The 24,120-nt window shown below is 42.5% G+C and overlaps 1 protein-coding gene and 1 long non-coding RNA gene across 4 annotated transcripts; one reads left to right on the top strand and one right to left on the bottom strand.

Moving 5' to 3' along the window:
• Positions 1–1,467: 1,467 nt before the first annotated feature.
• TBC1D25 (TBC1 domain family member 25) lies at positions 1,468–23,404 on the bottom strand. Of its 3 annotated transcripts, XM_064278255.1 has the most exons (6): positions 22,357–23,404; positions 20,683–20,792; positions 17,497–17,651; positions 10,112–10,239; positions 9,764–9,952; positions 1,468–9,468 (listed from the first exon to the last, which is right to left on the bottom strand). In XM_064278255.1, exons 1-6 carry the CDS (start codon positions 22,474–22,476, stop codon positions 8,107–8,109), a joined length of 2,064 nt encoding a protein of 687 aa, XP_064134325.1. In that variant the 5' UTR covers positions 22,477–23,404; the 3' UTR covers positions 1,468–8,106. The 3 variants fall into 3 exon arrangements, with proteins under 3 accessions (XP_064134325.1, XP_023413666.1, XP_023413663.1); XM_023557898.2 differs by lacking the exons at positions 20,683–20,792; positions 22,357–23,404 and adding an exon at positions 20,609–20,670; XM_023557895.2 differs by lacking the exons at positions 17,497–17,651; positions 22,357–23,404 and having other exon boundaries at positions 20,683–21,617.
• On the top strand, positions 6,954–13,147 carry LOC135228910 (uncharacterized). The gene is made up of 2 exons (XR_010319780.1): positions 6,954–7,107; positions 8,784–13,147. It is a non-coding gene; the product is annotated as an uncharacterized LOC135228910 (long non-coding RNA).
• Positions 23,405–24,120: the final 716 nt, after the last annotated feature.

Genomic DNA, 24,120 nt, shown 5'->3' with positions numbered 1-24,120 from the left:
TACTTGTTTGCCTCTCAGAGTGTCTGAACTCTGACCATACTCCACCGTCATTGTTCCATACAAGCCCCTCTCATTTATTTTTATTCCCACGCCCAACTTCCATTCCCTTCCTCCCATAATTAACCATTTTATTTTGTCTTTTTGCATGATTTCATATAAATTTTGCATTTTTGTGTCTATGTGCTTAAATGGTTTTATTCTGTTGTTCAACCACCGTTTTTAAGATCCCTGTTGCCACGTGTACATCTGATTTGTACATTGTTTCTAATGGTTATAATAAGCTCTGTGATGTGCACCTATCTACTACATCATTTTACCCCTTCAAGTTGCCAAAAAAGTAGACTTGGGTTGCCTCCAACAATAAATACCCCCACCCCATTGCCGTTGAGTTGATTCTGACTCATAGCGACCCTATAGGACAGAGTAGAACTACCTCATAGGGTTTCCAAGGAGCAGCTGCTGGATTGGAACTGCCGACCTTTTGGTTAGCAGCCTAGTTCTTAATCACTGTGCCACCAGAGCTCCCCAACAATAAATATATATATAATGCCTTGTAAATGCTCCCTTACAAGCCAATGTGAAAAATTCTTTAGGATGTATACTCAGAGAAGAATTGCTGGATCATAGGGGATGAACATACTTAATTTTTGTAAGCAGTGCCAGATTGTTATCTGGAATGGGTGTACTGTCTATATTCCTACCAGCGAAGTATGAAGGTGCCTACATTCTCCCATCCTTGCTAACATTTAGCATTATCCAGCTTTCTGAAATTTCCCAGTTTTTTTTTTTAGTAGATGTAGCATATTTCATTTTAAAATTACATTTCTCTGATTGAAAATGATTTTGAGCACCTCTTCATGTGCTTGTTTGACTTTGGGTTTCCTTATGTAAATTGCCTATTTATATTTTTTTGCCCATATAACTACTGGGCAAATTCTCATATCTCTCTTGTTTTTCAGGGGTTCCTCAGATGTCTAAATATTAATTCCTTGGGTGTTAGAAATTGCAAATAGCTTCTTCCACTCTGGTATTTATTAATTTTATAAGTAGTGTCCTTGGTTGAATAAGGATCCTTAATTTTGATATAATAATAAAAAAAAATTTCCCTTATGGTCTGTGCCTTTATGGAAATTCTCTTCTCCCTTGTCACATGGATGTTCTACATTTTGTTCTATTATCTTTATAGTTTTTGCTCTCACACTTAGATCTTTAATCCATGTAGAGTCCATCTTTGTATGTAGTATGAGATCAAACCGATTGCCATCGAGTCGATTCCAACTCACAGTGACCCTATAAGACAGGGTAGAACTGCCCCAAAGCGTTTCCAAGAAGCGGCTGGTGAATTCAGATATCTGACCTTTTGGTTAGCAGCCAAGCTCCTAAGCACTGGGCCACCATGGTATAAGATAGGCAGCTGGTTTTATTTTTCTCCGTGTCGTGAGCTAGATTTCCCATAACCATCTGCTAAGCAGTCTGTCCCATCCTTTTTTTTTTTTTTGTGGTACCACCTCTATCATATACTAAGTTCTGCCGATATGTGGCTCTGTATCTGAGCTTTTTTTTTGGTCCTATTCATTGGTCTACCTGTCAACTCCTGGGCCAATATCAGTTTTTTTCCCCTTTAATTACTAGGGTCTTTAGTATGTCTTGGAGCCCTGGTGGCACAGTGGTTAAGTGCTCACCTGCTAACCAAAAGGTCAGCAGTTCAAACCCCTCAGCTGCTCTGTGGGAGAAAGACGTGGCAATCGGCTTCCATAAAGATTACAGCCTTGGAAACCCCATGGGGGCAATTCTACTGTGTCATATATGGTCGCTATGAGTCAAAATCGACTCGAAGGCAGTGGGTTTGGATTTTAGTATGTCTTAGTCTCTGGTGGGGCAAGTACCCATCAGCTTTTCTTTTTGAAGGTTGTCATAGCTATCCATGATCCTTTATTATTCTAAATTATAATGTAAGGTTTACTGCAATTCTTAAAAAGGTAATGGAAGTTTTATTGGGATTGCATTGAATTTATGGATTTGAGGAGAAATAACACCTTAATAGTATTACCTGTGGTTGTTTGAAGGTATGTCCACAGATTCTTGGATACTGTTCCCTTCAAGAGTTGAAACCTAATCAGTTTCCCCTTGAGTGTGGGCTGGACTTACTAACATAATAGAATCAGGCAGAACTGATAGTGCGTCACTTCCCACTGGGTCATACATAAAAACATAAAATGCACTTTGGCTTCCTGTTCTCTCTTTCACACAGATTGCTCACTTTCTGGGAAGTTAGCTGCCATGTCATGACCAGCGCTATGGAGGGGACTCAGTGGTAAGGAACTGAGGCCACCTGCCAATAGCCTCCTGAGTTGGCCTTCTTTGAAGGGGATCCTCCAGCCTCAATCCACATCCTGACTTGGAACTTCATGAGAGACTGAGGCAAAACCACCCAGCTAAGCCACTCCCAATATCTTGACCCTCAGAAACTGTGTGAGATAGTGTTTGTTGTTTTAAGGCAGTAATTTTTGGAGTAATTTGTCACACAACAGATAATATATTACCGAAATCTTCCCAGCAGAGCATGAAATGTCTCTTTTATTCAGATCATCTTCTGTTTATGCTATTAGAATTTAAATTTTTTCTTAATAGAGGTCTTTTGTGTTGACTAAATTCATCCTTATATACCTTCTTGTTGGTATTGCTGGCGTATAGAAATGCTTTTGATTTTTATAGATTGATCTTGTATCTGGCAACCTTGCTGAACTATGTTATTATTCCTAATAGTTTTTTTTGTTGGTTCTTTAAGGTAGTGGATCATATCACTTCTAAACAAGTTTTATCAAATTTACACCTCATTTCTTTCCAGCATTGGCTGGTTCCTCCATTATTATATGAAACAGTACTATTGAGAGTAAGCAATCTTGTCTCTTTCCTGATTTTAAAGGTAAAATGCTTTTAAGATTTGCTGTAATATTTTTGCTGTTTTTTTTTAAACAGATAAAACTTAGCAAATATTTTTTCTACTTTGAAATCATTGTTTTCCTCCTTTAGCTTATTAACATGGTAAATTACATTCATGAATTTTCTGATGTTGGATCATCTTTGCATTACTGGAATAAACCATATTTGTGATTCTTAAAAATACACTGTTGGATTTAGGTAGCTAATATTTTATTGGAATTTTTGCATCTATATTCATAAGTGAAATGGGTTTATAATTTTATTGTCTTGTATTTTCCTCATCTGGTTTTATAATCAAGATTACACTAGCCTCATAAAGTGGGCTGGGCTGCTTTTGCTTTTTTCTCTATTTTCTGGAAAAATTTGTATAGATAGAAATTAACGGTTTATTGAAAGTTTGATAGAACTACATCTTCGAAACCATCTGAGTCTGGGTCTGAAGCTTTTTGTTACAGGGATATGGGGTATCTTTGACTATCATTTCAATTTTTCTTAAAACTTATTGGTATGTTCAGATTTTCTATTTCTTTTTGCATCAGTTTGAGCACACTTTTATTTTACCAGAAACATGCACATCAACTAGGTTTCCAAATGTATTAGCTCACAGTTTAGCCTCTTTTTGTGTCTGTAAGTTTCTTTTTTGTTGTTCTCTATAGTTTGCACTCTTTTAAAAATCAGTATAGCTTATTAATGTTTTCAAAGAACCAGATTTTGATTTTGTTAATCTTTATAATTACTTTTTTATTCTCTTTCATTTATTTCCTTCCTTACATTTATTACTTCCTCCATGCCTCAATCTTTTGGGCTTGTTCCCTGTTCTTTCCCAAAGTTCTTGAGTTGAATGCTTAGATCATTTTTTTCTACCTTTCTTCTTTCCTGATAAATTTAAAGCTATGCATTTTCTTCTGATTTTTGTGTCCAACAAATTTTGATGGGTAATGTTTTAATTCTTTAGTTCTAAATATTTTTAAAGTTCCTTTATGATTTCTTCCTTTGTCCAAGAGTTACTTAGTAATGTTAGTTTCCAAAATGGGTTTTTTTTTAGCTTTTTTGTTATTAATTTCTAATTTTATTGCATTATAGTGAGTGAACATGTTTACTATTAATCCTTTCGAATTTACTGAGGCCTTCTTTGTGCCCTAACATAGTCTGCTTTTGTAATTGTTAAGTTGTTGTTGCTAGGTGCCGTTGAGTTGATTTCGACCCAGAGCAACCCCACGTGACAGAACTGCCCCATAGGGTTTTTTTGAGCTGTAATCTTTACAGAAGCAGATTGCCAGGTCTTTCTCCCCTGGAGCCAGCCACTGAGTAGGTTCAAACTGCCAGCCTTTCAGTTAGCAGACAAGCGCTTAACTGTCTGCACCATAAAAAAAAAAAAAAAAGGGTTCCTTAATTGTTAAGTGCAGGCACAAAAAGATGTTTTCTCCATTTGTTAAGTGGAGGGTTACAAAGAGAGATGTGTGATTTTACATATCACACGTATATACAGATAGATGTGATATACATATGTGTATGTATTTTTTTTATATACATATAGATATAAAAGTTTAACTGTTGTTCAGGGCTTCTTAGGAATATGTATGTTTATGGTAGACATATCTTCTTTGTCATTGAGTATATATGTCCTTTGTCCTTTGTGATCTTAGTCTTAAATTCTATTTTGGTAGCTATTAGGATGGCTATCCCAGCTTTCTTTGGGCTTTTATTAGTCTGCTATATCTTTTTTCATCTGTTCATTTTCAACATTTCTGAATCTTTGTATGTGTATGTGTGTATACTCTTGGATTTGTGTTTTTAATCCACGGAAAGTCTCTGTGTTTTAAATAGTTTAATCCATTTACGTTTTGTTAATTACTCTTATATTAGGATTTAGTTCTGACTTCCCATTTCATATTCTCCATTTACAGAATACTTTTTGTTTCCACTATCATATTCATACCTAATATTTCCTTTGGGTCCTTTTTATAATTTCATTCCTGCCTGTTTTATATTCTAATTTATGTCTTATTTTAAATTCTTATATTTTATCATGCTTGGTAAAGTAGAGGTCAGTAGAAAAGAGGGAGACCCTCAATTAGATGGATTGATACAGTGGCTGCAATAATGGGCTCAAACATAGCAATGTTGAGGATGGCAACATTTTGTTCTATTATACCTAAGGTCGGTATGAGTCATAGCCAACTCAACAGCACCTAACAACAACATACTTGTTTAAAATTCTTCATCTGTCGGCCCCAATACTTCTGCTTCAGATATCATGTTACCCAGTGTGGTAGCCAGTCACCAATATGGCTCCCAGTGATCCCTGTCCCCTGGTGTTCACACCCTGTATAGTTCCCTCCCATGCTGTACCAGGGTTGGTCTATATGACCACTAGAATACAGCAGAAGTGGTGTACCATTCCTGAGATTAAGTCAGAATAGACATTGTGGCTTCTGTCTTGGCCACAGGCTCTCGCTTGCTTGCTCACATCACATACTAAGAGCAGCCCTATGAAAAAGCTCAGGTGGTGAGGAACTGAAGCCTCCTTCCAACTGCCATATGAGTGGGCCACGTTGGAAGTGGGTCTGTTAGCCAAGCCAAGCCTTCATCTGACTACAGTCCTGGCAAGCAATCTCACCAAAAACCTCATGAGAGACCCTGAGTCAAAACCACCTAGCTAAGCCATTCCTGGATTCCTGACCTTCAGAAACTGAGAAAATAAATATTTGTCGTCTTAAGCTGTTAAGTTTTGGGGTAATTTGTTATACAGTAATAACTAATACATCCAGTTTATTTTTCTCTGGGGGCAGTTATACTGCCCAGGTGTCTAGTTATTTTGGCTGTGAGCTAGTATTTCCCTGAAGTTATCAGCTATTCTGGCCGGTAAAATGTACTGAGGAAAAGCTGAAGGCCAGACTCTAGCTGGTCAATTACCTGGAGTTTAAGGGGTGAAGGGATGTGAAGGGAGATGAGCCAGAAGGTGGACAGTCCCAGGCACAACAAAACCATGGTTATTACTCCCATCTGCTATCACACTGCCTGACAATTCCTCTGACAAAGGCTTCATCTTTAAACCCTCAGAGGGAAGCAACTTTAGGAGGAGGCAGTCTCCCTAGGTGTAACCTACCAGCCCTAGTGTCTGGAGGGAGAGAGATGGAGGAGTGACTGTCTCTGGTGGTCATTTCTTCCCCCTAGGAGAGGGTCTGGATGCTGTGAGACTAGCCCTATAGACACCTGTACTGATGGTTTGGATGATTTCTGAAGTGAGGGGGGCAGAGAAGGACCTTCCCAAGGCAATACTGGGGCAAGGTTAGATCCAGAACTTAAATCTCTTTTCCCTAACCAATCCTCTATTTGCTGCCTCTAGCCATCCACCCCTCAAAACACACACCAGTTAAAGACAGCCTTCCATTTCCTCACAGGTCTCTCACAGTTGTGCTTCAGTTTCTGGAATCAATGTTTCCCTCTGTAGTTTCCCCAAGATTGGTTTCAGGCAAGGGAGACAGCAGCTTCTGCTGGTTTACCATCTTGGCAGGAACCAGAAACCCCAAATATCCTAGAGGAATAAAAAAGGTTTCTGGCCTTCAGGGTATGGGATCCTCCTATTCACAGAAAGGACTCTTCTGGGCCTCAAAGGTAGCAAACTCCCATACACAGAATTGACCTGTCTGGCTCTTCAAATATCTGAGCTCATTAATCACAGAATGCACTTGTTTGACTCTAGAGAGTGTCAGCCTATTACTGACAAAAGGAACATTTTAGGTCCTCACGAGGGCCAGACACCCTCATACGTTGGATGGTCCCCCAGGGGGTCTGAGCCCTTATCCACAGAATACACTTGTAAGACTCACAGTGTTTGAGTACCCTAGACACAGAATGGTCTTATCCTGCTCTTCGAGTGACTATGCCCTCATTTGAAGAATGATCAGCTTCCCCTCAAATACTGGGGAGTCATGTGAGCTTTTTAAGGGTCATCCCAGCTTTATAATGACATTCTTGGGGAAAAGAGGTTAGAGGATGGCTGCCTTTGATGACCCCCTCATCTCTGTTAGCATTGCCCAGAGCTTGGCACGGCTAGGCCATGACCTGAAGGACCCCAATTACCTCACCTCACACATCATCTGCCACATCCTTTGTGGAGGACAACAATTGGCCTGAAGGAGAATCCTGCTTTCTGAGAAGGTAAGGTGGGACAAAAGGACCATCTTTTCATCATTATTCCTCAAATAAGTAAGGTGACTTCTTTCAGGGCCTGAGTTTTATCAGTGCTTGATTTGTTTGTATCAGTGGGATGGAGAAGACAAATAAATGGTTTCTATTGCTGAAACAGTTAAGATAGGTACCCAGGAGCTGGAAACTCAGCTTAGGGTTTAGACTATGGTCAAAGCCCAAGGTAGAGCAAGGCCATAGTCCCTCAAGTTGGCCCAAAAGTCACTGACAAAATAGGAGCCTTATTCCCCTGCCCAGGGTTGCCAGCATTAGTGTGTAAGACTCACAGGGAAGGGTCTAGATTCTAGAAATGGTGACATACGGAATGCCAGGGGTGGGTAGCTGATCCAACATTTCTATGTAGTCCATAGCTCCCAGTCTTTGTAATGAATCTTGCTTTTTTTTTCAGCTAGGAACTCTTTCGTTCATCTCTATATTCAGAATATTTAAGTTAAGGAGGTCCATCCTGAAAATATACATTCACAGCCATAATACAGGCCCTCACAGGCAGACAGGTATTACCAAAATAACATTCAGGCCTTCCTCAAGCAGTCCCCAACCTGAGCTCACCTTCTAGAACCGATTCTCAGCATCCACTCTCTCCTACCACTGGAAAAGCAGGAGCCACCCTCCACCAAGTAGAAGTATTTCAGCTCCATCAGGTATATACCCCATGGGCACTCCATCTACAGCAAAACCAGGGAGGGGACAGAGAAATACACAAACCACAGTGACTTTCATGTGTGCAAAGTACAGTTGTTAAAAACAAGACAAAACAAAACAAAACAAGAGGCTGTGGCCTCCATGGGGCAGTGCTGAAGCAGAGCCCCACACACTCAGACCCAGGGAGAGGGCTCCACGCTCCAACAGGTCTAGGAGGGCTGGCAGGCAGGGAGGTGGGGTCTCACGTGAGGCCCTCATGGCAGAGAACAGTGATCTGGTGGGGCTGATGGTCAGCCAGGCAGGGCCTGATCAAGATGGGGCTGTGGCCTCAGCCCCTTCCTCCGAGTCCCATACTTCTGACTGCAGGTAGTCAGCAAAGAGAGCCTTAGCCCTGCGTAGGACACGCCCCAGATGGTGTTTTCGCACAAGGCGGTCAAAGTGCATGGCCAGCTCGTTGTAATCCAGCCCATTGCGCATGATGTGGTCACGGTGCTCCAACAGGATAGCAAGGCAGAGGAAGAGCATAAATGGGTTCCCCCGACCAAATTCTTGGGGTGGGGGTAGGCCTAGTGGTGGCTGGGGTGGCAGGGACTTCCCAGGGTCCTGTGGAGAGCCCACCTCTTGCATCAAGGGGGATCCCGCAGTCACATCACCAGCAGGAGAGGCCTCCTGAGTAGATGGTGGAGATGAGGAGGATGGGGAGTCAGGATGGGAAGAAGAGGAGAGCAGTGGGTCTGGGGAGTTCAGCGAGGGCTCAGAGAGGGACTTTGAGCTGATGAGGGCAGCTGGGCGTGGCAGCTGGACCAGAGGGTCCCTTCTAGTGCCTGTGTTACCCCTGAGTTGCTGGAGGTCATCCAGGCTGGCTTGTCTCAGGAGACGCCCTCCACTACCAGGCCCCTGGCTGGTTGTGGCCAAGTGATCAACAGCATCTTCAAAGGCACCACGTCCTCCACCAGCAGGCCTCAGCATGTGCCTCTGTCGCACAGGTCGCCCCCTGTGGCCACCAAAGCCAGCGTCTGCCACTTGACTGGGGGGTCCAACGAGCTCAACCTCATGTTCAGGAGGATCTGGGGGCAGTGAACTCCAGGTGACCTCAAGCATGCGGAGGGCATCATCAAAGGCGAACTCACGCTTGAGCTCGAGCAGCAGCCAGCGGTAACAGAAGAAGAGATCATCAGCACCAGCTTCTTGCAGGTACTGGTAGAATTCAGGGTCAGCATGTCGCAGCAGCAGCTTGAGGTGGGTGAACTTGGTGGCCATGGCACGGCCGTCAGGATGGAAGTTTGCAGCCAGGCGCTTCATGATGCCACAAAAACAAACAAAAGCATGGCCCTCGTGGTCCATGACGGCGAGAATGGGTGAGGCAAGGTCGCTCATGCCCTGGCAGTAGGATACCTGGGGGTGGGTGACGGCATAGGTGGTAAGCAGGTCGTGCAGCGCCCGCAGGTGTGGGCCATCCTCAGGCCCCGCGTAGTAGGGATGGGCCCGGTCGGTACGCAGCACATCCTTGAGGACTGTGCTGCGGATGAATTCCAGATCCTCAGGGCTTGCCCGCTGTGCCCACTCGCTCTTGAGCTGCTCATACTCGCGGCTCTTGCGTTTCATGTAGTCCATCCGCTCGCGGCCTGTCAGCCCATCTGGGTATACATTCAGGAGGTACCGCCACACCACCTGGCCAGGGATGAAAGGGATGAGGCTAAGGTTCTACAGATGAGCCACCATACTCCAGTGGATATTCATCACCACCCACCCACCAACCATGGGCCTCTGTGCTCCTGAAAAGTCTCCCTGTCTACCTCTGACTCCCCACCCTCTCCTGGAGGAGAGCTGCCTACCCTGGAGCACCCCCATCCCACCCCCCAGCAATGTGGTAGACTGTGTGTGTGTGTCTTAGGAGCTTTTAATAACTAAGTACAGAGTGAATGAGGGGGAGGGATGGATCCAATGAGCAACTGAGGAGACTCACCTTTCGCAGGGAGGGCTCAACACCACCATGATAGATCCGCAGGCGCAATTCCTCAGGGCGAGAGAGCTGACCCTCATGGTTCAGATACATGTGAAACTCAGCATCGCTCAGGGGTGGCTTGAAAGGCTTGACATCTTCCCCATATGACCAGCTTAGCACCTGTTGGACCTTAGATAAGGTGCGGCCCACCTGTGAAGGAAGAAGGGCGGGAGGCCGCTGGTGAGCTGGGTAGGCTAGGAGCAAATGCCCACCAGCATGCTAGAATCCAGGGTACTGGGGATTCCTGAGGTCTGCCACGTAGGCCCTGCCCTCCAACCACAGCTGGGCCCCAGGGGTCCCTGAAACCACCTGAGAGAGGATGGACTGTGTGAAGGGTAGGGCAGCTGTTGTCAGCGATGACCGTTTCTCAACCAGCAGCACGTCGGAGCCAATGACATCCTTGGGACTGATTATGTCCCAGTCTTCCAGCAGTGGGCCTGGGCATACAAAATGAAGTGATATGGGAGATGAGAACCCCAGACCTCAAAGCCAGGTTCCTCTCCTTCTACCAAAACCAGGCCACCTACAGGGCAATGAATGACTCCCATGCCCTCTTCCCATGTCACCCAAAACATGTAAAAAGTAAAACCATTAGTGATTCTTTTCTGGTAACCATTTCACAAAATGGCTGGGCAGCTTCGAAAATGTAATATTGTAATTATATAAAGTAATCTTTATTGAGCATTTACTATGTGTCAGGCACTGTGCTAAGTGCTTAACCTTAACATAAGAAATAATAATCGCTAACCCTTCCATAGTACTAAGTGCCAGAAACTATTCTGAGCCCTTTGCAAATATTAACTCATTTAATATTCATATCAATCTTATGAAGTAGGCACTGTTATTATCACTACTCTTTATACGAGGAAGCAGGCACAGTTAGGTTAAGGTACTTATCCAAGGCCTCACAGATACAGAGTGAAATAACCTAAATTTGAACTCCGGGTTGTCTGGCTTAAGAGCTCAAACTCTTAATCTTATATTCATGACAGACCACTTCCATAAAGGGTATACACTACCATTATCATTCCCATTTTACAGATGATGCTAAAAAGGTTTGGCACAATTATTAAATAGCCAAAGGCCCTATAGCTAGGAAATGCTGGCATCTGAACCTCGCTTACCTTACTCTAGAGAAAGTATTTGTGGAACTGGTATGACATATACATTATGCAAAGGACACAATGCTATTCTTGACTTTATCCAGTCTGGCCCTTGAAACATCAGTGTAAGTCTGTTCCTTCTCTCTCATCTTACTCCCCCTCACATTCTTTCCTCCTGCCTCAAATGTGATGTGGCAGCTGAAGCAGCAGTGGCTACTTTGTGACCATGAAGGAAAGCTCAAGAAAATCTTAAGAAATGTCGGCCTTGATGCCACTGAACTGCTAAAGCCAACACCGGCAATACCCAGTGGCCAACTTTCAAACTCCATTATATATAAATATATATAAAAAAAACCTTTATTTGTTTAAGACACTGTCATTTATAGGCAAATGTCACCCCTAACTAGCATTCCCAAGAAGTCCACTGCACTCTCTCCCACAGAGCTGAGGGGAACAAACCCTAGGCCACACTAGGGCACGGCAAAACCTAACGTGTCCAGAAGAGGGGCCTAAGATTCACCCTCAGACATGACCCCTTTCTCTGCAACTCAGCTGACTGAAAAGCATCTCTATCTGTTCAGCTGCTTAAGCCAGAAAACTGAGAGACATCCTTGATGCCCCCCACTCCCTCAACTCCCAGGTCCAAACCATCACTAAACCTTGTGGCTTCTGCATGCAAAAAATACTTCAATTTCACTTCTCTCATCTCCACCTTGTCACCCTGTCTGAGCCACCATCATCTCTTACCTGAAAAACTGCCTCCTAACCAGTCCCTGCTTCCTCTCTGTCTCTCTCAATCTCTCCCAACAGCTACCACCAGGGTAGTCTTTCTACAACATTAATCAAATCATTAAAATATTTAACAGGTAAAATGAGGAAGGTCATACTACTGAAAATCAAACTAATGGTGTATAAGACCAAATAGAAGAACTACTTCAAAGAACACAGCTAAAGCTTGATGATGTGAATGGAAAAGGAGAGAGAGCTAGAAGATAAATTCAGGAGACCTAATTTGTAAACACTAGGAAATGCAGTGGGAGAAAAGGGATCAGATGGGTATGTTATATAATTAAACAAGTAATAGAGGAAAATTTCCCTGAAATGAAGAAATGCCTCACCAAGTCTTCCAGCACACCACCAACTGCTGCCGAGTCAACCCTGACTCATGGCAACCCATATTAGAGTAGAACTGTGCTCCATACAGGTTTCAGCGGCTGATGTTTTAAAAGCAGATTACCAGGTCTTTCTTCCAAGGAGCCTCTGGGTGGACTTGAACTTCCAACCTTTCAGTTAGCAGCAGAGTTAACCGTTTGCAAGTCTTAGATAGGATTAATTAAAAAACAAACCCATATAACAACCTCCTCCACCCCATTCATATGCTGGTGAAATGCTGGAATTCTAAGAAGGAAGAAAAACTCTTGCCAGCTCCCAGAGATAAAGAACAGCCCACTTAAATGGAAAGAAGGTCTGACTGATGATGGACTTCTGTTCCACAACTCTGAAAGCAAGAAGTGGCTCACAGCACCTATGAAGCACTAAGAAAAAGGCTTGAGATCCAAGAGTCCCACATTCAGCCAAGACGGTATGTATCTATCAAAGCCAAAGAAAGACCTTTTTGGCCATGCAGGGTTTCAGAGCCAAAACCCATGCACACTATTGGAAGAAAACACTCAAAACAGTTCTTTGAGCAAATGACTACAAAAGAGAGGGTAAAAGGTAGTGGACCACAAGTTTTTAATATATAAAAGGACAAAGGGCAAACGACAAAAGATACTGTGACTTGGAGTTTGCAATATAAAGTGTTACGTTAGAATTGCTGAAATATAAACGACTTGCTATATAATGGAAAATGATAGCCTGGAATTTGAAAAGAAAACAAATTAAAGCTGTCTAAATAGGGTTAAATAAGGTCAGGGATCAGAGGAAGAATAAAAATTAGAAGTATTTCAAAGCTTTCATTTCAGAGGCCAGGGAAGGGTGAGAGAGGCTGGAAGAGAAAAAGTAGTCTAAAGGTTTCACCGTCAATTGTGTAAAAAGGCATAAATTCTGCTATAGGGTTTTTGTGAGATACACACCTAAAACTAGGTGACAAAGAAAGGTTGAAAACTAAAAGTAAAAGGCAGACACACACACAAACAGAAAGCAAGAGCATTTGTGAATGTCAGAAAAAGCACCACACAAGGCCAAAAGCATTGAACAGGAAAAGAGAGACAATATGTACTGATGAAAAAAAAAAAAAGAATCCGTTAATAAAGGACAAAGGACTTCTACAAGCACAAACTCATCTAAAGGCAAAACCTGATCTGAACTGACATGGGGCTACATACTGGGTCCTTACGTAACCCACTTAGTATGAATATGCACGTATTTCCCTGAAGAAACATCCAAATGATTCATTATGGGGTATTGCCCCAGCTCATGGTATTACATAACATATGCCAAACACACTACATTTACTTATCATAAAATTGTCAAACTTTCCAAACCCAAAATGAATATATAAATCCAATGCAATGACAATCAGAAGTCTAATGGGGTTTTTCCTAGAACTGGATAAAATAATTATAAGGTTCATAAGGAAAAATTCATGTTCAAGAATAGCCAAGAAAAAAAGAATAGTGGGAGGATTGCAAGGGCTTGATTTATTAAATTTTATTACAAAACCACTGTGTTAAAAATAATGTATTAGCACAGCAATAGACAAATTGATCCAATCAGTTAAACGCAATAGAAAGCCCAGAAATCCATGCATATATGGAAACACAATATATGACAAAAATGGCATTTCAAATCAGTGTAGCTACTTATCGCAATGTTGACAGAGTATTATATGTAAAAAAATAAGTATAATAGGAAAAAATTTAGGAAAATATTTGTATAAGCTTATGAATGGAAAAGATGTTCCAAGGTAAGATGAGAAAATCAGAAATCATAAAAGAATAGTGACACATGTATAAGGCTGCATACAAATTTTAAATTTTTATATGACAAAACAAAAAAGATACCATAAACCAAAAAAAAAAAATAAATAAAAACCAAGATAACTGGGAAAAATATTTGTAAAGTATATAACAGAAAAAGACTTTGTATCACAAATGTACACATCAATCAAAGGTCTAGACTTGGTGATGTTCACACTGTAGAGGTGACAGAAACTATCTTCTTCAGAGAAAGAGGAATGGGCCATCCAAGTGGCCATGATATACCTGTTGCTTTCAGACATGAAAACAATCACAATGACATTAATAATATTTATAACAGCTTCCATCTATTGATACCATTTTTTTTTTTTTTTTTATGTTAAATCCATACCATTTATATATACACACACACACACACACACACACACAGATGGAAACCCTGGTGGCATAGTGGTTAAGTGCTACGGCTGCTAACCCAAGGGTCAGAAGTTCAAATCCGTCAGGTGCTCCTTGGAAACTCTATGGGGCCGTTCTACCCTGTCCTATAGGGTCGCTATGAGTCGGAATCGACTCGATGGCACTGGGTTTGATTTTGGTGGTTTATATATACATATATATATACACACAAATACTAACATACTCATATATCTCTATATGTGGATAAATTTTTGAGTATATGTGTGTGGGTATGTGTAAATAAATAAAGAACCTGTAAGGTTACACAGAGCCCTGGTGGCACAGTGCTTAAGAGCTCAGCTGCTAACTAAAAGGTTAGCTGCTAACCAAAAAGTCAGCAGTTTGAATCCACCAGCCGCTCCTTGGAAACCCTCTGGAGCAGTTCTGTTCTGTCCTATAGGGTCGCTATGAGTCCGAATCGACAGGACAGCAATGGGTTTTAGTAAGGTTACACATGAAACCAATCAAAGTGGTTTCCTCAGGGCAAAATACTAAGGGATCAAGAAAAGCTGTAGTGGTCCCAGGAGACTTCAGCATTACTTGAAATGTTTTCATTTTTAATAAGGAGAATTATTTACTGAAGAATTAAAAATTAGTTTTTTAAAAAATGTAACTCCAATCAAATTCTCATCAGGATTTCAATGGAATAAGCTAATTCCATTAAACGAAAAGAACAGTGAGTGCACAAGAATACTCAAGAAAATTTTTAAAAGAGGAAGACATTAAAACATAAAGTTACAAGGATGAAAACAACATGGAACTGGCTTACAACTTAACAAACAGATCAGTGTAAGAGAATCAGGAATTCAGAAACAGACCCACACATATGCAGGAGTTTAGTAAAAACAAGACTTCTGAAAACAGTAGAAAAAGAACTGGTTTATCAATAATTGAAATGATCATTCTCCAATTAAAAAAAAAAGTTTTATTAAACTTATTTTTTACCAAACTGATGGATGTCTGCCTCTGTCTGTCACTATTTGCTTTAATTTACATCCCTCTCAGTTCTTGTGCAGCTGGGATTTTCTTCGCATGTTTACTAGTCACACAAATTTGATTTCTTTACTGACTTGAATACTGCTACTGGGTCTATTTTACAGGTAAGGAAACCAAGGCTTGGGGAATTGGTTATGTGACTGACCTAAGCTACTTAGTGGCAGAGGTTCCTCTGTCTCTGGTTAGCTAACTTTCTTCTCCGTCACTTTCTGACTCTTATTTCTCTCTTTCTGCTGATCTCTCCATCTCTCTCTCAAGACTGTCAACTTTGACAGAGTCAAAGGGAAAGGACTCTGAAACCAGACCTCCTGGGTTCAAATCCTACTCCACCACTTACTGCCTACATGACTTGAACAAGCCCCTTTCCCTCTGAGCCTCGGTTTCCTCATCTATAACACGGGGACAACAATTGTCCCTACCCTGTAGAATTATTTTGACAATTCAATGGATAAATATTATGTGAGCAGGATGGCTATTTATATGTTATTATGACCTCAATGAAAATGCCTCAATCATCCATGCAGGACAATGGGTTTCTCTATATATGGCCTTTCTGGCCCTGGGTTTGTAGTTCTGCTAAGATGATTTGCTAGGCCACAATCACGCTAGGGGATTGGTTAGTCTACTATGTAAATAAGGCATGTGAAATCCCTGCAGGGACTGGTCAATTACTATGCACACTAGGTGGCTGTGGCCTACTCAGAGGATCGGTCAGTTTTGCCATCCTGCTAGGCTTAAAAGAACCAATCCCACAGGGGCTGAGGGGGACCTCATTACCACCAAGAAGGAGGGCCAGGAGCAAAACATGTCCTTTGGACCAAGGGTCCCTGTGCTGAGAATCTCCTAGACCCAGGAGACAGATTTGTAACACTGCAGCTACAAGAAGTGGCAGAGCAATGGCAGAGCCAGGCGGAAGCAGGCCTGAGCAAAGTGCCCAGTGGTAGTAGGAGTTGAGAGAGGTCTTGGTTGGAAGCTGTCCTGATTGAGGAACTGTCCCCTGTCCCCTGAGTTGTTCCTGTTACTTCCAAGTTGATCCTGATCCTGAGTTGTAGCCTGTTACTTCCCTAATAAACCACTTAACTGTAATTAGATTTTGTGAGTTCTGTGAGATGTTGCAGCGAATTACTGAACTCAAAGAAGGGGAGGTAGAGTACTGAGGGGAGGGGGAGTAGTTAGTGTGAGAGATGGAGTGGTACAGCAGCTTGAAGAAGTTGGACATTTGAGACATCTTTAACCTCCACCTCATAGGAAACAGCTTTGTGCTGATTCTTATTAAAGAAATCATGCCTTTAATCCCAAATGGCCATGTGAGTTCCCCAAGGCTGGAAACCATAATTTCCAACTCCACAACTTTTTATTTAAGAAAATTGCAAACCTACAGTAAAGTTACAAGAATACATTGAACACCACACATTCCTTCATCTAGCTCCTTCAACTGGCATCATTTTTGCCACATTTGCTCCATCGCACGCTCTCTATATATCCTTATTAGTTTTTTGCCAAATCATCTGCAGACATCATGACACTTTACTCTGAAATATGCACTGTTTTTCCCAAGAAAAAAGACATTTTCCTTCAATAATCATGATATCATTACCACACCCAGGAAATTTAATGCTGATACAATATTACTATCTAACATACAGTCCATTATCAAGTTCTTGGGACCATGTCTTAATTTATCTGTGTGCTCTCAGAGATCAGGCACAGACAAAAGTGAGAAAAAACAAATATGAAAAGAGAAGTGGCTGACAGACAAAGGGAACAAACGAGTGAGCAAGACCACAAATGATGACTGCAGAATGAGGAAATTAATAAACAGTCATTATTATAAGTATTATTATATTTAGATATTATTATAACTAAAACATATACTACAGCTATATTATTACAATATACAATTATGTTACTAGATTATATGCTATGATACCATAATGCAACATAATAAAATAATCATTATTATTAGAGTTAACATTTTTTTGAGCGTTCACTATGTGGCCATGTACCTTTTCAGGCATTTTACATGAAATTCACTGTTTAATCCTCACAACAGCCCTAAGATATCATTATCTGTATGTTAACAGGTGAAGAAATTGAGGCCCAGTGGCCAGTCTGCCCAGATCACAGAGAGGGAGTGTATTGGGAAGGATGGAGTCATAACCCCCATGCTATGTGGAAAAGGTCCCAGAGCAGTGCCCCCAGGGTGCTGGGTACTCACTGTCCTCGGTGGGCCGGATGTCTACACGTAACTGCAGGTATGGTTTGCAGGCGGTGGCAAAGGCCGTGCTGAGGTCCCAGTCAGATAGAAGTGAGAGGTAAGCTTCCTGTCCTAGCCGATCTCGGCCCAGGTAGCTGATGCCAAAGTTCTTTTTCCTGGACAGAGACGTGGAGAAGTCTCAGTGACTCTAGTACCCTGGAGGCCTCTGGAACAGTTTCCAAAATGAGGACGGGGTGTTGAAGGTGTTGAAAACAGCTTCCTCCTGTATGCTGGGTACTGTGGTAAGAACTGTGGGCAGCCTGAGACCTGGTCATTTATACCCATTTTATTACACAAACGCAGAAACAGACACACACCTGCTTACACCGGGAGGGTACACAGAAACTGGCAAAATGTTGGTCCCCTCTGGGGAGGGTAACAGGGTAGTTGGGGGATAGAAATTGGAAGAAAGCCGCCTTCTTACTATATTAAAAAATAAAGCAGTTTGTATGTTTATTAGTTTTCACAACAAAAATGTTTATGGGGAGGGAGAGGGAACGTGGGAGTATTCCTTAGGGGGCGCTGAATTTAAATTAATGGTGGTAGAGTGACTTGAGAAAGGATAATGAAAATGGTTACACAGCTTGAAGAATGTAATGAATGTCACTGAATTGTACATGTAGAAATTGTAGAGATGGCATATGTTTTGTTGTGTATATTTTTACCACAATAAATAAATGCAGCATTTGTTCAAAAGATGTTTATACAAAAAAGTGAAATAAGCTAAGAATTTATTCTTCTGATATATGCATTTAACCTGCAAAGATAAAAAAAAAAAAGCTGTGCAGTAATCATTAAAACCATGGAAACATCCTAAATACCTATCACTTTTATACTTTTTGAATTTGTTACCATGTGCCTGTACTTCTCTAAAAGAACCACCACAACAAAATAACCATCATACCTGTTCCCAAGACACACGACTTTTCATCTATCAGGCTGGCAAATGTTAAAATGTTTTATAACAACCAGTGTTTGCTGGTGAGATTGTAAAATGAGATTATAAACCAATTTTACTGAGTAATTAAAACATTAAACATTAGGTTCTTTAAAAAATGCAACTCCAATCAATTTCCCATCAGGATTTTAGTGACTTAAGCTAATTCTATTAAATGAAAAGAACAGTAAGTACACAAGAACACACAATAAAATTTAAAAAAGAGGAACACATTCTTAAAACGGCAAAAGTTTTGTTACACATATTTTAAATAAAAAAAATTTAAAGGAAAAAAGAGGAAGATATTAAAATACAAAGCTACAGTGATGAAAACACTGGTAAAACTTGTCTGGAGAGCACTGTGGAAACATCTGTCAAAATTTTTAAAAGTACACACCCCTAACCAGCAATATCACTAAGAATTTATCCTATGATTGTTGATACTGAGGGCTATCAAGTCTATTCTGACTCATAGCAACCCCATGTGACAGAGCAGAACTGAGCCATATGGCTTTCCTGGCTGTAATCTTTGCAGAAGCAGACTACCAGGTCTTTCTCCCACAGAGCAGCTGGGCAGGTTCAAACCATCAAACTTTCAGTTAGCAGCCGAGTGCTTAACTGTTGTGCCACCATGGCTCCTTCATGCTATGACTATTCCACAAATACTCCAAGATATGCATACATGGCTATTCACCTTGGGATTATTTGTAATAGTAAAACAAACAAAAGCCCTACCAAACAGCCGCCAACGCTCATTGCAGCATTATTTAAAATAGCCAAAAGGTGGAAACCACCCAAATGTCCATCAACAGATGAATAAATAAACAAAATGTGGTATATACAAACAAAAGAATACCATTCAGCCATATGAAGAAATGAAGTCCTGATACAGGCTACGACATGGATGAACCCTGAAAACATTATGTTGAGTAAAATAAAAAAACCCATTGCCGTTGACTCGATTCTAACTCATAGCAAGCCTATAGGACAGAGTAGAACTGCTCCATAGGATTTCCAAGGAGCACCTGGTGGATTTGAACTGCCCAGCTTCTGGTTAGCAGACATAGCTCTTAACCACTACGCCACCAGGGTTTCCTGAGTAAAATAAGTCAGACACAAAAGGACAAATATTACACGATCCCACTTACATGAAATATAGAGACTAGGGAAATATATAGAAAGTTTACTAGTGGTTACCAGGGGCTGGGGGGTGCGGATGGGGAGTTATTACTGAAAGGGGTGCTAAGTTTCTCCTGGTATGATGAAAAATTTTTGGAAATGGATAATGGTAATGGTTGCCCAACATGGTGAATGCAATTAATGTCACTGGTGGATTGTATACTTGAAAATGGTTAAAATGGAAAATTTTTATTATAATGTTTACCACAATAAATAAAAAAAAAAACCTGAACTATTAGAGGAGGCAGTTTTTGGAGGATGAGAGTACAGGGACTATGCCTTACATTTATGCGATGTTTGAGTTTTTTTTTTTTTAGAGTAGCTCTCGAATCGATATTAAGAGACTCAAGTTTCGTGTCCATTATCAGTATAATCCTTCCTCCCATTATCAGGCTAAAACTGCTCCTTATCGGCACGTGTACAAGCACACGTGTGTGTACACACACACATACAGTTTTTTTTTAATAATTTTTATTGTGCTTTAAGTGAAAGTTTACAAATCAAGTCAGTCTCTCACATATAAACTTATATACACCTTACCAAAAAAACATACTCCCATTTACTCTCCCCCTAATGAGTCAACCCGCTCCCTCCTTCCAGTCTCTCCTTTTGTGAGCATTTTGTCAGTTTCTAACCCCCTCTACCCTCCCATCTCCCCTATAGACAGGAGATGCCAACATAGTCTCAAGTGTCCACCTGATACAAGTAGCTCACTCCTCATCAGCATCTCTCTCCAACGATGTTTGAGTTTTTCCTGTCAATATGTACATTGCTTTTAGAGTAAAACAATGTATTTTTAAATGCTATGTTTGTTTTTTACTTGAATGATACCAACTCAATGTTGGAACAGCACAATATGCTGCTCAGAAAAGCTTTAGCCATTCTATATGTCTTATATTTTTTAAATGGAAGAATTAGAATTCTTATCTAATAAACGGAATAAAAAAAAAACTCAACCACAAGAAAATAGTGAAATAACCCCTGTTGCAGTGGGTAGCCCACTGCCCAGTCCCCGGCATCCCCTCACTCACCCATTCAAGTCAAAAGCTCGGATGAGGATGTGCTGTAACACATCCAGAGACGTGATCTGGGGGTCGACAGCGAAGGAACGGAACTCAGGCGGCAAGAAGCTCTCACACTTCTGGGGGAGAGAAGACAGGGCAGGCCATCAGGGGCCACATCATCACGCTGAAGTGTAATGAGTGAGGCACAGAGTGGTAGAAGACAAGGTCAGAGAGGTGGCAGGGGCCAGATGGAGGAGGGCGTTTTGGGTCATGCTGGGGACTTTGGTTTTTGCCCTGAGTGAGGGGGGACCCACAGAAGGGTTTTGAGCGGAGGAGGGACTTGGCCTGACTTAGGATTTAACAAGATCCTTCTGGCTGCTCAGAGAAGAACAGTCTGGCGGGCGGAGGTGGGGATATCACCATGTCCAGTCTGGCCCTATTAAACTTCTGGAAGCAACCTTGAACACATCACTGCTCCAGGCTTTTGCTTATGCAAATCCCCCTGCCTGGAATGTCCTTCCCACTTTCTTCACCTGGCTTACTCACAGCTCAGGTATCATCTCTTTTCTGAACCCCCAAACCTTTACCATAGCACTTCCTCATTTATAGTGAAATGATCTGTACTTCTCTCCAGAATCTACCCTTTTCTCGTTACCGCCACCGACACCACCCTGTTCCAAGCCAGCATCACTGCTTGCCCGGTCTACTGCAACAGCCCTTTTACTCAGACTACACACCAAAGAGAAGCCCTGGTGGCGCAGTGGTTAAGGGCTCGGCTGCTAACCAAAAGGTCGGTCGGAACACACCAGCTGCTCAGCAGCAGTCCGCTGCCATAAAGATTTACAGCCTTGGAAAAAAACCCTATGGGGCAGTTCTACTCTGCCCTATAGGGTCGGTAGGAGTCGGAATTGACTGCATGGCAATGGGTATACACCAAAGACCCTTTGCCATCTTCCCCTGCCCCTTACCTCTCTAACTGACCTCCTACCACTCTTCTTCACTCTCTCAGCTCCAGCAATATGGGAACCTAGGGAACACGACAAGCTCATCCCCACCTCCCGGTCTTTGCCCTTGCTGTTCCCTCTGCCTAGAACACTCTTCCCTCCCCCCGCCCCCCATACGCACGTGCATGACTCCTTTTCATTCCAGTCCCTGCTTCTTCAATACCTCCTCTGGGGCTTTCCCTGTACAACCTCGGCTAAAGTAACTCCCAGGTTCATCACCTTTTTCATGATTTCCTCATGGCATTCATCAGTGTCTGAACCTTCTCACTTATTTAGCTGTCTGTCTCCCCCACAACCACGTCAGGTCACCAAGGGTGGAGACTCTCAACACGTTATTTGTTGACTGACTTCAGAGCCTCCCCCTCAATTCCTCAGGGCCCCACCCCTCGACTACTACAGCCCATCCTCCAACTCAATACCCCTTCCCTCTACCCATTATCTTCACCCGTCCATTCCATAGGCCCCCATCCCTCCATTTTCAGTCTTGCATCCCAGGATGTGTCCCTAAGGCCCGATGCCCTCAGACCCTGCCCCCACAGTCCCAGGTTCAGCTTCCCCCCACCACCACTCTGCCCTCAAACCTCGCCCCTCTGGTAACGCCCCAAATCTCGGGCCCCGCCCTCCATTCTAAGACAGCCAGCGCCTTCCCCTCCCCTGGGATACGGGGGCGGGCAGGCAGACCCGCCACCGGCCTCACCTTGACTCGGACCCGCACAACCTCCCGCTCCTCTTCCTCAGCCGCCACCGCCTGTGCTCCCCCGCCGGGCGGAGGCGCGCCGGAGCCGGCCAAGTCCGGAGACCCTGAGACCGTTGCCATCCCTCCGTCACCCGCTCACAGTGACAGTTGACCGTCGACCCCTAGCCCTTTCACTGTGCGCACCCCAGCGCGCTGTAGCCCGCGACCCCACCTTCCGCCGAGGCGCAAGCGCAGAACGCACCACACGACCCTGCCCGCACCGCCCCTCCCACCTGGCACGGGGCGAAAGCCTGCGCATGCGCCTAGAGTGCTCTTGTCAAGGCCCCGCCCCCAAAGCCGGGCATTTTGCCTCCCGTCAGCTAGTGTGAAAGCGCCTAGCGAGGGCTCGACTCCCCTTCTCCTGCGGTTTGGTTGTTTTGGCAGTTTACTTACGGTTCACCTCGTTATGTGTTACAGTGACTACCTGTATTTCAAGTGAGAGAAGCGGACGCGCAAAGGAAGCTGCTGCGCTATGACCTCAAAGCCCCAGACCCCGCCCCAAGTCGCCTCACGCCTCTGCTGACACATGATGTCACCTATTTCAAATAACCGTGGTCCTCGCTTCAAATGAGTCCGATGTACTGAAAAAAATCCTTTTTCCAGAGTGTTTAAAAAAAACAGTGTACCAAAAGGAAAAATACTGTATAATTCCATCTGTATGAAATACTAGAATAGGCAAATGCTCACAAACAAAGGTTTATTCGTGGTTACCAGGGGCTGGAGGGAGGGGGCAACGGGAAGGTATTGCTTAAGGGGTACTGAGTTTCTGTGTGGGGTGATAAAAAGCTTTTAAAAATGGATAATGGTGATGGTTGCACAACACAGTGAATTTAATTAACGTCATTGAATTGTACACTTCAGAAGAGTTAAAGTGGCAAAACTTTTGTTAGACATATTCTACCTCAATAAAATTCTTTAAAATAGTGTACTATTTTCCAATAGTGAAAATTCATGGACCTGCATATTTATGATGTTTTGCAGTTTCTGTACACATGTTCAGAATATTCATTAAATAAGTTACCAAAACAGGCATGTTTATGTTATCTGAAGATCCCAGCTTTTTAAAGTTTGCCTTCATGTTATTTAATCCTCACAACATATTGAGGCCGGCCTGTTACTAAATGGTGTGCCTCCACTAAATATCGGTTGAATGGATGAACATATCTTAGTCTCCTTTGAGAAACTTCATGTGTTGCAAAAAGGCCCTCTTGTCACTTCGTTACACAACATCCACGTGCTTTGGGTTGGGACAAAATATCCACTACCCTTACAAATGTTATTTCTAACAAAGGAGTCTTGTAAGATGCCTGGAATTCAGTTACTGTTGCAGTGCTGTGTGGATGCTACCCTTAAAGTTAACTTTTTAGAAAAGTCAGAAATTCTATTTTGGTATCTTTTAAAATAATTTTTTGCCTTGGTATTAATATTTAGATAGACATCTCTATTTTCTGGAAGGTATAACTAATGGGGGAACTTTCTTTGAAATCCAGAAGAGGGTTATTGGCACTTCTCTCTATTCCCATGTGCATGGAGCAAAAAACACCTATGGCACTGCTGATTTTCTGGTGGAAACAAGGAGTTTGAGAGTCTGCTTCTCATGTAGATTATAGGGTGGGATTAGCAAACCATTATCCTGGAGCTTGAAATTTGACTTAAAGGCATTGGGGCACAGGTTTTAGACAAGGGTGTGATGTGGTAAGATACCCCTGTCTTGGTTGCAGAGAG

This window comes from Loxodonta africana, chromosome X (assembly GCF_030014295.1).
Source record: "Loxodonta africana isolate mLoxAfr1 chromosome X, mLoxAfr1.hap2, whole genome shotgun sequence".
Classification (NCBI taxonomy): domain Eukaryota; kingdom Metazoa; phylum Chordata; class Mammalia; order Proboscidea; family Elephantidae; genus Loxodonta; species Loxodonta africana.
The sequence above is the reverse complement of the archived record's forward strand: the minus strand, read 5'-3'. Positions and strand labels throughout refer to the sequence as shown.